At 39.0% G+C, this 16,366-nt stretch overlaps 1 protein-coding gene across 1 annotated transcript in view; it reads right to left on the bottom strand.

The window, feature by feature from the left end:
- Positions 1-15,986, bottom strand: part of LOC146601463 (cytosolic phospholipase A2 beta-like) — a 31,440-nt gene extending 15,454 nt beyond the window's left edge. Inside the window, exons 1-11 of the mRNA XM_085306866.1 lie at positions 15,879-15,986; positions 9,818-9,890; positions 8,543-8,719; positions 7,757-7,893; positions 6,892-7,023; positions 5,277-5,335; positions 3,523-3,565; positions 2,219-2,282; positions 1,651-1,778; positions 1,419-1,529; positions 297-334 (exon numbers count right to left, since the gene is read on the bottom strand). Of these exons, the coding sequence (XP_085162992.1) occupies positions 297-334; positions 1,419-1,529; positions 1,651-1,778; positions 2,219-2,282; positions 3,523-3,565; positions 5,277-5,335; positions 6,892-7,023; positions 7,757-7,893; positions 8,543-8,719; positions 9,818-9,890; positions 15,879-15,899 (983 nt within the window). The 5' untranslated portion in view covers positions 15,900-15,986. The remainder of the gene's footprint in view (positions 1-296; positions 335-1,418; positions 1,530-1,650; positions 1,779-2,218; positions 2,283-3,522; positions 3,566-5,276; positions 5,336-6,891; positions 7,024-7,756; positions 7,894-8,542; positions 8,720-9,817; positions 9,891-15,878) is intronic.
- Between the last annotated feature and the right edge of the window lie 380 nt (positions 15,987-16,366).

The following is a 16,366-nucleotide window of genomic DNA, read 5'->3' as shown; positions in this document are numbered from 1 at the left end:
TTTGAAAAAGCCTTCAATCTTAGTCTTCAGTTCTTTGACTCAAAGGACATTCTGACCAACTTCTTCACTGTTTGAAATTGCTGTCATTTTCCTTGGCACCTTGGTATGAYTCTGTTGCCTCGAAGTTATTTAACTGCGCTATGTTGTGGTGACTCTTGCATGATGACTTAACTATTGCTCTATTTTGCCTCTAGCCTTGTGCATTCCTTATATCTAAATGAAGAATAYGCTGCTCTAGAATTCCCTGTTCAAAGAGCAATAAAACCTTCAGAGAAAAAAACAGTCCTCTTTCTTACCAATCATTTARCTGGAGGTACAACTGCAGGGGCACATTCTGTAAGCAAAGAAATGTCATTATTAAAAAGCCAGACATGATTTAAAAGCAGGAATGAGAATGACTCTGGGAGAAAGACAGAAATTTGAAATCCTGATTTTTAATCACCTCAGAATACCCTCCCTGCTACATTCCAAATAAACACCGAAAACATTCCGCAGAGAAGCAAAAGAAGCAGAAGAAGTAAAAGTGACTCTAGGAATGGGCTATTGAACAGGACTTCTACTTCACCCCTGTGGACCAGCCTAGCTCAGCAGTAATATCACACTACCACCCTCCTATTCCTAAGGATAAAGAACAGTAATATCCTGCTAAATGCAGTGTTAAGAAGAGGGAATGCAAATCACCATATACTTCTAAGAGGCTATTGAAGAAAAAAGATTCCCATCAGAGGGGTGTGGAATCACACAGGGTGAAGCAGATATTCATTCTCCCTCCTCTTTATGAGAAAGGCTGCTGAGAGATTCTTTTCCTCCTATTTTTGCCTCTCTCCTGCTGTGAGGTCTGACAAGGATGTCTGGCKACTGTTAGCAGATTCATCTGGCCATGTAGCAGTGTTACTCCTGCTTTTAAAAAAACTTAAAGATGTACTTATCCACCAGTTACCATCATGACTGTAGGCATAGAAGAATGCACCAGAAGTGTTCACTGAGGGTAAGATTCATTTCATCTAATTTCAGCTATCTAAAATTTAGGTATATAGTCTCAGCTAATCTTGCAGGCTTGCTTGAGATGGTGGAGATAGACTGAGAGCCCAACAAAGAGCAACCCAAAGCCGTGCTGAGGATGCAGAATATTCTCATTCCGCTATATAAGGCTAGAAGTTGGGCTCTAAATTTAGAGGCTTAACTTAAGCATTTAAAGCTAGCCAGGATGGATCCCCAGTAATTAATTTTATTGACACAGAAATGATATTTCTATAAGAAACTAACCATTCATTTGCATAAAATTCCCACCTAGACTTACTAATTGAAATGTTTTTTTGAAATCATACAGTGTTAAATATAGTTAAATACTGTGTTGATTAACTGAGGGTTACTTTGCTCATCTTTCAAAAAGTTCATACAGATGGTGAAGCACTTACATTTCTTACAGGAAGGGCTACTTTCATTCTATGCCCAACAGGGAGAAGTTTCAGTGGTACTGTTAAGGTGTCACTTAAATTGTTTTTGTCATCTTCCTTATCAGAAACCTTCTGCAGAGAGCAAAAAACATGTTCTTTATTCACAAAACAGAACAATCCTGTTTTTCACTGTTTCCGTGATGCTGGAAAGGAATGAGTAGCATGAATAGTGGTACGGTACAGTGCCCATTACCTGCAGCTTGACTTTTAGCACTGGCTCCCAAGCTTTCACACAATGGAAGTAGAAAATATTTGTGTCCTCTGTAGTCTTCTGTGTTCCTTCATGAGATGCAAGAACCATAAGCACGACATTTTTGCCCTCTAGATAAAACAGATTTGTTCAAATTAGTTACTAGTGCTGAGGCAAAATAGCTAACAAAGCGAACTTTCAGCTGGAGTTTCATTCTCTGTGACAACTCCTCCATMAGCTGCCATACTGGCAAGTGTCCTACAGCACAGGCAGAGGTCCTCATATGATCACTAACTGGTACTACTGCCTTTACCCCATGGCTTGGAGTGCTCACAATGTCTGCGCTCTCTCATACCTCCACTACAAACTTGACTGGATCGAAACTTGATAGTTTCAGGGAAAAGACACAAGAGATCAGAGTTGCAACCTGGGGCAGTTCAAATACTTTCTCTGGTCTATATTTTATTGTCTTTAGTAGGTGTTTAGTCACCTTTGTATCTTAACGTGCCTCCATCTGGAACTGACTACGTTGATTTTGTTGCATCCTCACTTCACAGAGAAATGGGCATACCTTTCAAATATTTCTTGCTTTCATTTCTGTCCACTTGCACTTCCAAGCAGCAAACTTCACGGGACTGTGAAAGATAACAGTGGAAAAAGCATGAAGATACAGCAAACACCCTATCTGCTGTACATAATGAAGCATCATGCGGATAGTCCTTAGCTGTAACACAAAGTCAACTAAACTGGCTTCAGTACTAAACTGGCTTCAGTACTGGAAACAATCTAGTTGCACAAGAGTAGATTCAGAGCTCATTATCTCTTGACAGTGTTGCACTAGCCCAGTTATACAGCTTCTGAACTAACTTGTCCACATAGTGGTACACGGCTGCTGGTGATCATACTCATTCAAGCTATCCTGAAATCAAGAATCTCTGTATTACACACTGTTGCTCAAACACAGCTACTGATATATCTGATAATTATTTAGGAAGGGTGAGGGGAGTCACCTGATGATGACTTTCTGTGTATTGTGGCAGTGATTAGTCTATGTGGCATCCTGTTGCTGGTCTTGATGTAGGGAGATCAAGACCAACACGAGTCATTCCAGTTCACCTTTAATAATTCATGCCAGGACAGATTTCCAGGCCATTTCAGGAACAGCTCATGCCAGTCATTACAGCTCTCAGGCGTCACCCAGACAATGAGGGGGGAAGAACAGAATATGTGTTGATCTGCCTCAGAGGTAACAAAGGTTAGCATCTGGAAATCACATGCATGTTTGGAGTGGTTGGCATGAAGTACTTTTGTACTCCTTAGCTGCTGGGCCAGCCCAAGGAGGTGGCTAGTGTATCAYGTACTGACTAAGACCACGAGAGGATGCTATGTTTCAAAACCTAAAGTAGCTCTTTATTAACAGACTCATTTCCAGAAAAGTTGTCACATTAGATAACCTTCCAGTCATGTGCACATTGACTACTTAACAGTGCYTTCTACAGACTCACCCTTTTACAACCTTTTTTTTCCTGCTAAGTGCCATACAGTATTACATGAAATACCAGCAGTATTTCACTTTGAACAACGATCAGTATGGGGCTCTGAAATATTAACAAACCATAACTGGGAAAAATATTGACATTCATAGCGTCTAAGCACTTCAAAAACAAGGCCACTATTTCTGCACAGAGAGGGCAATGTTTAAACCACAAAGAATGGGAATCATTCTACATTTATCTCTTTATAATGCAGACCATGCACTTATTTATCATGTTGGCTTCTGTTCTCTCTATGAAGTGTCAGATGATTTGAGGGGAAGTGGAGAAAAACAAAATGAAGGAACTGTCACTCAAAGCTAAGTTCCTATGTGAATCTTACCACTAGGACATCATTGGTAATGAGGTGCTCTGGAGGGCCAGGACTGAAAAGACAGAACCAAAAACAAACAAACAAACAAACAAAAGCTTTGTGAGTATCTAGTATTTTCATTAAATAATAGTTTTATGACCTTTCCTACTTAGAGCTGAGTATGGTTAAGTTAGTGTCAGAATTTGGTTTTGAAAGTCGTAGTACTTGCTCACCTGCTAAGCACATAAACCACACTGTAATAGCTCAAAAGAAGACAGGTAAGTTCGACCATAAAAATACCAAAGCTTAAAACTACGTGTTAAGACAAAGAAGAACAAAAGGATACTGGTCTATATGGAACCTTGTCCTGCCCTTAACAAAAATTACCATATATAATTTAGGGAAAACAAATATGGCTATTAATATACTATGTGCAAATATTTATAAGGAAGGATATTTCTGACTGTTCCAGAGTATAATTTGCAACTGGTCACCAAAAAAAATGGCAAATAAATATTAGGTCACACTGTGCTACAAGTGTGATTGGAAAACACACAGGTAAGCAATAGAAAGTCTTACTTGGTAAGACCTAGATTTGTCACTGAATGGATATACCTATTTTATACTATGAGTAAGCTATACAGGCTCCTAACAGCACCTCTCATTAAGGCTAATGTTCCAATGGCACTACGTTAAACACATTTGTAAGTGTTTTCACAGATCGGAAAGGACCATTAAAGTTATGCAGTTTGACTTTCTGTGAAGTCGAGAGTATTTTACCAAGCACTTCATCCACCCATGTAACTTCTATCTGAGCTGTAGAATGTATTTAAATGARCTCAAGAATGTACCCAGGCTTGACTTCCAAGAATGGAGAATCCTCACCCTGTGCCTTGTAACTTGCACTATGAAAAACGTTCCTCGTATTTCTAGTTGGAATTTGCCCAGTGCAGTTTCCAAGCACTGCATCACATTCTGCCTTTTTTATRTATCTGGCAGTGATTGCTCCCCCATTTGCAGTGGAAGCTTATAGCACCTCCTAAGGTTCTCATAGATATACTAAACAGATTTTTAGAATTACATTGTGCGGGAAATTAACCAAGAACACTAGTCATTTACTTCAAGACTTTTCTGATTTTTGAGCAGCAGCAGTCCTATTTACGATTCGTTCTTCTTCATGTAGTTAGTTTTAATTGGATAGTATTTCTTTTTTTCTTTTTTTCTTTTTTTTTTTTTTTGTAATGCTAAGCTCAAATATGCCATATAATGCAGTTATTTTTTTAGCTAAACTTGTGATAGCATTTAAAAGTGGCACACAGTTCATTTTACAGAATTTGCTCTCCTCCAAACAATATTGATTATTGCTACTARCAGGGTCTTATTTTTATTATTTGTTGGCTGCATCTTTTGTTAGTTTAACTAAGCATTGCCTAGTGGATGACCTATCTAACATTRTCTGTGTCACCCTATGTATATTTTGTGACAGTAATACAACACAAGTTTTCTGGTCTTTTTGAAACAGCACAGTGTTCAAGGCATTGTTCAATTAATACCAATAGCTTGGGGAGCACCTCTTAACTCTTTCATGCATCCTGTGTGCAAGTTACCACATCTTGCCAATGTTACTGCTTTTCCATGATTAGGACATAGGTGCCAAACAGAAGGCAAGATTTGTAAAAAACATACTGAAAGACAGAATTAGCKGGGGAAGTTAAGGTAAAATAAAATTGAAACAGTCAGTTCAGTTCACCGCTAGGAGGAAGAGACTTTATAATTTTACTCACATTTCTTCCATCTTAAATTCCACTTCCAAACATTCCCATTTCTTAGTGCACCTCTCTTTCTAAAAAGAAAAAGGTAAAATAAATATGGCCTATTGGAGGCTGCAACAGTCTAATAGTATAGATATATCTGAAAAACACTGTTTTTCCACAGCTAACATCTGTTCTGCTAATGTGACCAAAAATCCTGTATGTTACCTCTCCCCAAAGCTGAGATCGCAGTGAAACTACAGGCTTGGGAAAGGCATGTAAGATTAACATTCTCCCACTGTAGGATGTATAGAACTGAACAGACTTCCAAATTATAATCAGAGAGGKAAAACTTTGCTGACACCAAAACATAATAGCTTGCTGCAAAGAACATGTGCAGAGGTGCTAGACATTGAAGTCCAGCAACAAATGTGACTCATACCAGTGTCATTTGCAAGTACAAACCATTTAAACCACAYTCCTACTGAATCCAGCAAAGATAAAGAAGTAGGCAGAAGCAYCCTTGACTGAGATGGTTACTGAATTATTATATTCCTCCACAAAAATTTGTCTACGATCTCCCTGTGTGTACACAACAACACACATCAGGAGGTGGCTTACATATAAAGAACAGGCTAGGTGCCTTGATGCTAAATATAAGGTYGTACAGGTTTTACATTTCATTTGCTACATTTTCTCAGTTCTTGGACTCGCTCCTTTCCGGACATTTGCCTTAAATGTTGGTGAATACTTCACATCGTTTTACTGAAACATTTGCCCAGTAATCCTGGGCCTATGTGAATTAGAGCAAAGCTGACAAGCTGGATGCCCTGAYTCATGCAAACAGTGGATCAGTGTGAAATGAGGTGAGCAAGCAGTCAGGAAATGTTGCACTCTGGTGATATTTGCCTAGAGAGCCAGCAGCATAGGAATCCTTGGCATCAGCCTGCAAGGTCAGTAGGAGGATTTGTTACCAGCTTTCTGCATTTGAGAAGAAGCAGCTCTTCTTTTGGGTATGGACTGTCTCCCACCTGCAATGAGCATGTAGCAGTACCTCAGTCCCTGCTCAGAGATGCCMAGGAGTTGTCACAGAACTATCCTGGCTTTGTTCTCTGAACCAATCTCTTAAAGGAATACAAAAGATGTTAGCAGAATAGGCTTCCCTTTACTGTGGGCTAGGGAAATGGGAATCAGCTAGAAGGAAACACAAGACCATCAACAGGAGAAGCCGAAAGATTCATTTCATTCAAGTAGTAAGTAGATTGTTTTCACACTTTTAATAAAGAGTTGTTGTCTGAGAGGAAATGTCCTTGGAACATAGCCAAAGTAGAAGCCAAAAGGTAAAGAAGTTACTTATTGAGAATAAAAAAGTTAAAAATGACTGTATTTACAGATACTAGCTCTTAACTTTTTTTCCCCTCACATGGTTTCATGAGAGAGAATCTGGTTCATTTTCTGAATCTGCAAAGAGAGATTAATGAAGTCATAAGAATACAACATTTAATGATATCTGATATGATCAGGTATTGATAATGATATCAATATTTAAGGATTTTTTTTTTTTGTGTAGACCCAAACCCCATTGAACATGGGAGCCAATGCAGACAGCAATGTCTGGCTGAGCTCTCCCTGAAATTTCAGTCCTTACCTCCGACTTCAAAGCAAATGTCTCACGGACTGTCTTTCCAGGTTTGACTCTAGCAACGTTAAAAAGAACTGTGAACTGCATGTCATCTTTGGTGAGAGGATCTTCATCACACACTGTCAATTCTAAGATGTTCTGGTAGTAGAAGAAAATATGTAAGAACTCTATCAAGCTGCCTTTGTACAGAAACTGAAAAAAGCTTATAGACGATTGACTAGCACAGTGGCAAGAATAGAGGAACCTGTGCTTTCATTCAGGGGTCTGCTAACACGGGATGCACTCGTTAACTGAACTCAGTGTTGAGATATTGATCAGAGAATAGAAGACAACTACCCATAACAGTGAGCTCCCGCTATCCCAGGATAGAAAAGACAGCAGTGCTCACTACCTCTCACTGATAACCAGTCCAAAGAACACTTTTCCAGTTTCTTCATCCCCAACATCCTCTCAAGTATGCAGCCCAAGGTAGGATTAATTTAATCAGCTGAAGTAATCACAGTATGACTTTGTTGTCTGCATCACAACTACTCCTCTAACCTTCCCTTACAACCAGCGAAGGGAAAGGTTTTTCTAAATTAACCATCCAAAACAGGCCAAATGAGGCGTGCTAAAGTAGTACTCCTTTCTCTCTCAGGTGACAACAATGGGAGTCTGGACAACATCAGATGTAGTCATTTATCGCATGGATGTCTATAACTAGCTGAGGGGAATGCCACTCTATGTCTGTTATTTCCTGCTAACCAGTTAGTTGCAAATTCCATTAAACAAGTATTTTCTTAAGTTACTTAGCACATTTGATCAATAGGGTGTTAGGTTAGGACTCCCAGCTATTCAAAAGGGTGAATTCTCATTTTTTTTTTTTAACTACCTCAACTTCACTCTGGATCCTAAAGTAGAAAGTTTCATTCCAGATAGGGTCATCAGAATTCTTGATGGTTTTGGTCTGAAGCTTTTCATTTGAAGCAGATGGCAGCCACAAGCTCACGTAGCAGTCTGATGCAGTCACTGCAGCAGAAAAATATTAAAAACCTGATGCCAATATTATAGATGAAAAGAAGGGTAAGGTCATGATTCTGGGGACTAACAAGTACTTTTTTTTTCTTGGTAAGTAAGAAGATAATTGGCTGGAAGCAACCAAGGAGAAGTATCTTACTCTACTACCTCATCCCAGGAAAACTACAAAGGGCAAGCAGGCACATTCATACACACGAGGTACACTAAGTACAGTATTTCCCCTGTGAAGAGAAAGAGGTTTAAAAGACCCCAGTGAAGGTTCTTCAGGCATATTCCCTACCATTTCATCCAACTAAGTTTAAAAAGGATTAATAGAAACTGGAGCTAATTCCGAAAAGGGCTTTTAGGATGATCAAAGGAAAGGTGATCATATTTTACACAGAAGSTTAGGTGAGACCAGCTTGCTTAGTCTAGTGACATAGACACATGAAGGGGACACGACTGCTGTCTAGAAGGGGTAGATACTAGGGGAGAAGATCTGTTGCAGCTAAAGGCCAATTTGGACCCAGGAGCACAAGGGAATGAAGTAGTCAGAAATCTTCATATCATTTCCAGCCTGCATTTATTCCTTAACATTAGTGCACTCAATTTTTTGAGCAGCCGTCCACTGCGAATAGTTGGGATGGGAAAGCACATTTACTTCGTGGAGCTTGACAACGGTGTGAAAGAAAATCTCCAGGGTGATGTCTTTCAGAGCGGGAATCTGGACTTGACTGAAGAACTCTATTGCAGCCCAAGATGCCTAAATACTTCAGACTGGTATCAAGCAGTGAATAACATTTCCACGCAAGGTTTTGGCAGGAAAGTGGAACAGACCCTTCAATGGAGTAGATAGAAGAGATCATTGAAATTCTTAGGAATACAAGCCTTGTCATCATATAATTTTTTAATGTCCATGTCTAGGTGTTGCTGCATGGTACTTCCCACAGAAGTAAAAGAAGCTGTTCAGCAGACAGTTAACCAACCAAMAAGGAATTCACACTCTCTGGTCTCTCTTGCATTCAGGCTTTGCCCCAGATTCTGCTTAGCTCTAACCAGTAAGATGTGAATAGTCTCAGCTGTAATTCAGAGATAGCCCACTGTGAAGCAATGCTTTTCTGGCTGAACAGAACATTTTTCATTATGGGAATACGCAGGCCACAAGTTTCAAGAGTGTGAAAAAGGCAGCCCAGGGTCTTTGCCCTGACTGAGGAACTCACAGGAGACCTTTGCAAAAAAAGCAGCTGAATGGCTGATCCATGATACACCTTTGAGAAGGGGTCATAGAAGGCTACAAGAGTGACATAATAAGTTACATAAAGATGAATACAAAAGTTATACACAGAAAAGTCTGTTTCAGCTGCATCTTAAGCATATGTTTAGGGCTGGCTCTGCAGCTAGCTTTCCTTATCCAGAAACTATCAATATAATTTAACATGACTGGGGATCTGAGGATGACAAACATCCCAAATGACAGCAGTTTTCAGAAGGCTTGAAATCCTTTAATTTACTTGTGACTATGGTGTATAATTGATATACTTTAATAAAAGGTTTCCATATATACATGGACTGTGTGGTGAAATTGCAGTCCATGACATGCTTTATACCCATTCTGAACATCAAAAACAAATAATTCAAAGCAGATTTGCAGATCCCACTGTTTTCACAAGGTCTACCTACTCTGCCTTCTCCTGCTAGTCCAGCAAAATCACTTAGGAGTCTTGTGTTTTACCAGCTCCCTGAAATGCACTCTATCTAGAGTCTCCAATGGTACCTAATGGTACCTCAGGCATTTGATCTAATTATAGCCCTGGCATTAGCACTTGTATTGCTTTGCTTTATGCATGTTACTTGTATACCTTTAGAACTCAGGAATATTGCTCATGGTGTATAAATTCTGGAGGTGACAAAAGAAAACAAACAAACCACAACTCACAGAGGTCTCTTGACTTGATGTTCTTGGCTTGTATGACTCTTACAGAAAGCATGTGGATGGGACAAACCTTCATCTGCAGAAAAAATGAATGCAATGAGTTTTATCAGCTCAGGATACAAAAAACATACATATTTTAAATAATACAAGGTACAGTCTGTCTGTGGTATTTGTCTATTTGAAGTGAGGGAACTAATCTCCAATGGTAATACATCATGTTGAGATGACAGCATGATCACRCAGTGGGCAAAGGCAAAGAGGAAGTAAGTTAGGGATTCACTGATGCCATAGCAAACCTCTGCAGTCATCCTAGAGGTGCCTCTTTTCATGCAATCTAGTGCAATCATGGTCATGGTGATAGTTGTACTGCCAATCAACTGAGAGACCTGTGCCATGGCTGGGTCAAAATTGGGCCTTCGGAAGGCAAGGCTGTAAACTTGGAGCTGCCTGCCTCACTCTAAAATAGCAATGACACAAGGCCAGGACAGGGCAGTTACTGCAGAGTTTTAAAAGCTTCTGATGTTGTATCCCAAGCAGGGCTAAATTTTCGTAATGCTCTGAGGCAGACCGAGCTTACTGAGAGGCATCCAGAAGAACGCACTACCGACTTTGAGTGGYTGGAGCACTGGCCCAGCAGAGACCCTTCAGATGAAGAAAAAGTGCCCTGCTTTGCATGTGTAACATCACAGAATCACATATCATTAAGTATTTTTAAAAGCAGATAGGACTTTGGACACTTYGGCAATAGAACCGCTTCACCTCCAGACATAGGATTTACTTTTATTATAGGCTAACTATCATCATAAAGCTTATTCCAAGCTACTTGTTCTTGACTCTAACAAAAGAATTAAGCTTCCCAGGCTAGGCTGGTCAGATAGTATTTGTCATTTTAAAAAGATTTTCCAAGAGGCCTGAATCTCTCTTTTCTTCTCATTCACAGACATGTATGAACACATATGAACCAACATGTAACAATTTTAATATTAAAAGTGGGAAAATATCCCTTTTTCAGATTGGAAATTTAAAATTTATTCTTCATTTTCTGTTGAGTTTTTCATCTGTATTTTTTGCATATTAATATGATTTATCAACAGTAATAATCAATAAAAATATACAGTCCTGCTTCCACTGATAAATTTAAACAGGTCCACACTACGTTTGAAATTTTCCATTTTGAATGGCAGTTAAAACTAAATACTGACTGAAACATCACATCTCCTTGTCTAAATCAAAGAACCACATCATACTGTAATGAAGTAATTTGAGTTTTGTTTTGAAAGACGGCACCATTTTCCTTACACYGAAACATCAGCTTCAAAGCTACCTAGGAGCTGGGAGCTAGGATTCTCTATACAAGTACTCACAATAATTTGAGTTTCTCTTAAAAAGAGGTATAACATGTTGGACATTTTACCAGAGATGAGAACAGTCTTTATTTGGTTTCATTCAGTTTTGTTTAGAGGTAAACTACATGACATCAAATGAAGATAATCTGGATTCTGAATYAGCATATTCAAATAAAGGTTTAGTATTAAATTTTATGATCTCATTTTTAAAGCTACATCTACTTAAATTCAGATTAATATTCAAGAGTCAGCCTAAGCACAGAAACTGTTGTTATTTCTACAAAATCAGAGAGTAATTTGTCTCTTACCTTTTAATCTTTGATTGAAACACTTCTTGTGTAAAAGTGCAAGATACATTTGTTCTCATGTGACAAAAACTGTTTCTACTGTGTTTTCTTCCTATTTGGAACTGACATATTTAAAATCTTCTACATTCAACAGATTTTAGATATTACAAGTTCCAGTTAGGACACTTCCAAATTATTCCAGTTGCCCACTGAAAGAGTTTGATTTGAATTTTGCCATGCAAATAGTTATTTAACATAGAAGTACTAACTGGAATGCTCAGTCAGTATTCCCAGTGGCTTTCATTAATATGAAGTATTGGATTATGTATCCAATTACAGCGCTGACTGTTTTTAATTAATATGTTAATTCTGTATTAATTTGTAACCAAATTCCCCCTTGCTTAGTAAAAGCCAAAATCATCTTCAGAATTTGCCTTCACCAGAGAAATAGATATTTGTACACAATTTACCTTGCACCTTTCAYGACAAAAATTTCACATTTGCTTACAAAAATGACGCATGAGCAGCAGWTCATCATCAAAGTACTCTAAATTGTGATTCATGTCATTCTTTTTCATCCTCTCCCACTAGACTCAGTGAGTGCCTTACTCCTCTTCCTTCCCTTTCAACAGTAACCGGTGCCTCACTTAAACATGTGAAGTTTAGGTGGAAATTACTCCAGTCTGGGGTTGAACTGTGTTCCAAACTGGGCCAATGCTTTTTCCATGAGAAAAAGCCTGGACTCATTTTCTTCTACAGTGGTCCAGAACAGCCTGTTGGAGTCTGRTTTGGGTGGCCTAGAATAACAACTTTACACAAAGGGTGTTGATATGCCAAAACACACTTTAGAAAAAAAATAACWGTGGTTAGAGATAACATTTGCTATTTTCATCAAAAGCAATGGGTAGTACCATAACGAATGCACGTGGATAAGCACAGGCACTGTACGTGGACAGCTCTCACGACAGTCTTGCAGTTGTACTAYTCTTGCTTATTTTAGCTCACTTGCCTGTATGCACCATCATTCCYTGCACAGGCACACAGAGTGTGACAAAACCTCTCTGTGAACAGCCAGAGCCAAATGCAGCTTTCCAAGAAGCACMTCACTCTGTTTTTGCCTAGAAATACAACCACCCATTTTTGCCTGAAAATTAATAGTGGCACTGAGGCCAACAGCAGAGCGCAGGATTCAGCTAGTTATGTATATTTGCATCCTAGATGATAACATACCAGACCGATGTCCCAAAGAACAGCCTAAAAAAATGCAGAAAAAAAATCCTTTCACTGGATTGTATTTAGCACTTAACTACGCTTCTGTACTTTCAAAGCAAGTGGCGAGGAAGACATTTTAGGTCTAAAATACATAAAATTTAATAAACAGGAGATGAAGCACAGGTCCCCCGCATGGCAGAATCCTCACAGTTGCATCAAAGTTTAAAGAAACTGAAAATTCACATCCATTCTAAGATCTCAATGGTCATATTAACATTCATTTGCTGACCTATGTCTGGCTTCCAGAKAATGCCTGTCCCCTCCAAGAAGACACAGAATTTACCCTCTCTCTGCTTACAGGCAGTCGCTTCAAGGGTTCATCCCCAGAACACAGCTTTGAGAGAACATGAACTTCTTGAAGAGCATTAATAACGAAGAGCCTAGCAAAACTGTCTTTGGATGTCAGTAGAAGAAGCAAAACCTAACTACGACTCATACCCTTGATTCCACCCCTTACTGCCTCTCCAAGCTGCTCCTAGAATGAGGTCTCCCGACTACTTTCACTAATAATTTATTCTTCTAGAGGAGTAGTTTCTGCAAAGTCTGGAAACCTGGGAACCTGTCCCAGCACCACCTTTTCAAGCTCTTGCTTTTAAAAAAGTCCTTGTTTGTACATGTTGGAAGTCTAACTAGAATCTCAGCATTTCACTTCCCCCCCCCATGAAACCCAAGCAAATTGCTGAGCAGAGTGAGATAACACCAGGTTTCTATACAGAGAGTTTGCTGTCAGCGTTCTGACATTATGTAAATAGCTTTAGGGACATCAGTCAGCTTTATCAATATCTTTAGGCATGAATTATTATTTCCTCACATGCAATGCTGTTTGGTTTTTTTGTTTGTTTGTTTGTTTGTTTTTTCCTCCATGCTGTACAGGAAGAAGAGATATTCAATATCTTATATACAGGATCTCAAATCAAATGTAATCATTTTCTTATCATTTCTTCTATTTTAGATACTGAGGATTTGATTCACCCATAATGTGGAGGCAACTTACCAAATTAAGAATAAATCCATAAGCTTTCCAAACCAAAAAAAAAAAAAGAAGGATCTTCATCTTCCCTATTTTCCACATAGATTCTTTAATACTTAACATGGCTGAGTTTATTAGCCCCTTTATCAGGGGCTTTTGCTTCTCTCTTAGCTTTGGCTGAAATTGGCAGTGATTCCCAAATTAGTGAGAAAGACAGATGGTGGGAAAAGGGACTGACTAAAGAAATACACGAAACCAGGAGAGGGGATAGAARGAGAGAGCATGACCATTTCCTAGGGAATGACAACTATCCAAAATCTTAATATTGGAAGTTGAGCAGTCTRCTGGTGAGTCTAATTTGCTTTACAAATACTTACTGTAATTTCCTGTTGCTACCAATAGATTGTTTCAAGAGTCATCGAGGATTTGGGATGCATCCCCTCTTTATATTCTACTAGGCTGTTTACACGGATGAGTGGCTAGGGCCTATAGCTTTACTTAGACAGAATTTCTGAGTGTTTTAYCACCTAACAATTTCTCCATAGCTCATAAAACTGCTAAGACTGGTTACTCTCATGTGAGCAGAAGAAAAGATGCTGTTGTCAATACCAAAAGCATTCCTAACAAGTTGTAAAGTAATATTGCCCACCACTTCCATGCTAACCTGCTTGCCTTTTTAAACAAACAAAAAGCTGAGACACTTTTAGTAGGCCTTCCTAGGGAGTACAAAGCATCCATGCTTTCTAAACAACTCCYCTTTCTGATTTAAAAGGAAAAAAAAAATCCACAAAACCACTATCCTCTGACTTTTGTCTCTGTTTTCAAGCTTATGCATACTGAAAAATGCATTTGCCTGACAGAATGACATAGCTACCTGTACTACTCCATGAATATACTTCTTTGGGAATAGAAACTTTCGGATCTAAAGCTATGCTTGTACTCTAACCTTTCGGCTGTGTTGCCTGTTAACCAATAGTCTGTCTATACTCACGGGACAGCAGTTGCAGCGTTAGGTTGAAACGCAAAAACTTTGTTTTCCCTGTAAGAGAGACTTTCTAGATAAGCTCATACATAAGCTGTCTACCCATCTCTTAGCTCTAGAGTTATCTTAAAGATACAATATAGATATATAACATGGACAGATAATACTTACATCTAAGATAAATAGATAATTCTAGATACTAACAGATAGGTAAACAGATTAGATACAAATTTTAGCCAGAGAGTATATTACATATATAATTTATATTCTTTATCCTGAGCATCCAATGTTTGAATATTTTTAATCTATCATTCAATCTATCTATACAAATTACTGATATATTCCTGCATCTTTAACTTTACCTACAAAGATTTCTGTGGCGTTAAGTATAGTATATATTCTTCAGTCTTATTGATTAATGACTCCATAAGCCATAGTATATTCCATTGGTTTTCACCATTATTAAAAGCCCATAAAAAACATATTTTTTTCATTCACTGGAAAATTTGACACRAGGTTTGATACATGAAGAGTGGTCAGTTTTTAAATAATTCAAATCCCACATTTCAGACATTGCATCTATTTTTTAAAGTTATACATGAGAAAATAACTCACAGCCAATAATTCTGTTCATTTATACCGAAAACTATCACTTAAAACCTCTGAATGGAACTTACTATTGGAAAACTCAAGTTCAGACATGATATACTTCCACTAGGATCGCAAATGCTGTAAACATTGCATTAAAGATAGCTAAAACCAGCCAAACACCTCATTAGAACTCCCCCTGCAGCTAAAGCAATATAAGTTGTGCTTTGCTGTTAGAAAAAGCTGTTGATCTTTTTTTCAGCTGGAGCAAGCAATGAACATGTGCTGTGCTGAAGAAAGCATGTCGTAGGGCTAAAGTGTTTTCATCTTACAGTGARGTAAATTCACCAAGACCAGCCCCGTCTTCCTTCCCGGTGTTAAGCTCAGCATGTACACCTCACGATAAAAGGACAGGACCATGCTTGTGCCGAGGCTAGCTCACATATTTGCTACCCTGAGATAAAGGGGGAAAAGTAAATTTGCGAAGCTGCACCACCAGCAGTTCATCCCTGCACCTCAACGGACGCAGCGGTAGGAGTCTGCGCACGAGAACTGGAACAGGGAGTTCCCAAGAGCAAGGTGTCGGGCCACAGCAAAGAGCACAGCTGCAATCTCTTACCTTGGCTGGTGGGCTCCCCATGACACACAAGTCAGTGACAGCAATAGAAAACGCAATTTGGTCAACAGGTCTGTTGGCTGACAAACACACAGCTTGTTGTTACCACTTGAAACAACCTGAAAGACACACATAATTTATACAGACTCTGAGCTCCACCCTCTGCCTCCTCTGTATGGAGAAGAGAATCTGCCTACGTCTGAGACCGGGAGATCTGCAATGTCATAGGTGAGAAGAAAGATGTAGTTATCACAGCTTTGCCTGTCGCTTTATTATATTGTGCGCTAGGTGACCCTGCTTGAGCAGGGGGGTTGGACTAGATGATCCTCTGAGGTCCCTTCCAACCTCAACCATTCTGTGATCCTGTGATTACCTCTCACAATTTGTTATTATCTCAATAATACCCGTCAGGTTTACAGGTGGATGGTACCACATTCAGAGGTGCCTCCTCCCTTCTCTTCCACCTAGTCAGTAACTGTTTAGTTCTTCCA

Source organism: Rhea americana, unplaced genomic scaffold (assembly GCF_003343005.1).
Source record: "Rhea americana isolate MKP2758 unplaced genomic scaffold, rheAme1 scaffold_102, whole genome shotgun sequence".
Classification (NCBI taxonomy): domain Eukaryota; kingdom Metazoa; phylum Chordata; class Aves; order Rheiformes; family Rheidae; genus Rhea; species Rhea americana.
Note: the sequence above shows the minus strand (reverse complement) of the source record. Positions and strands in the feature narration are given on the sequence as shown.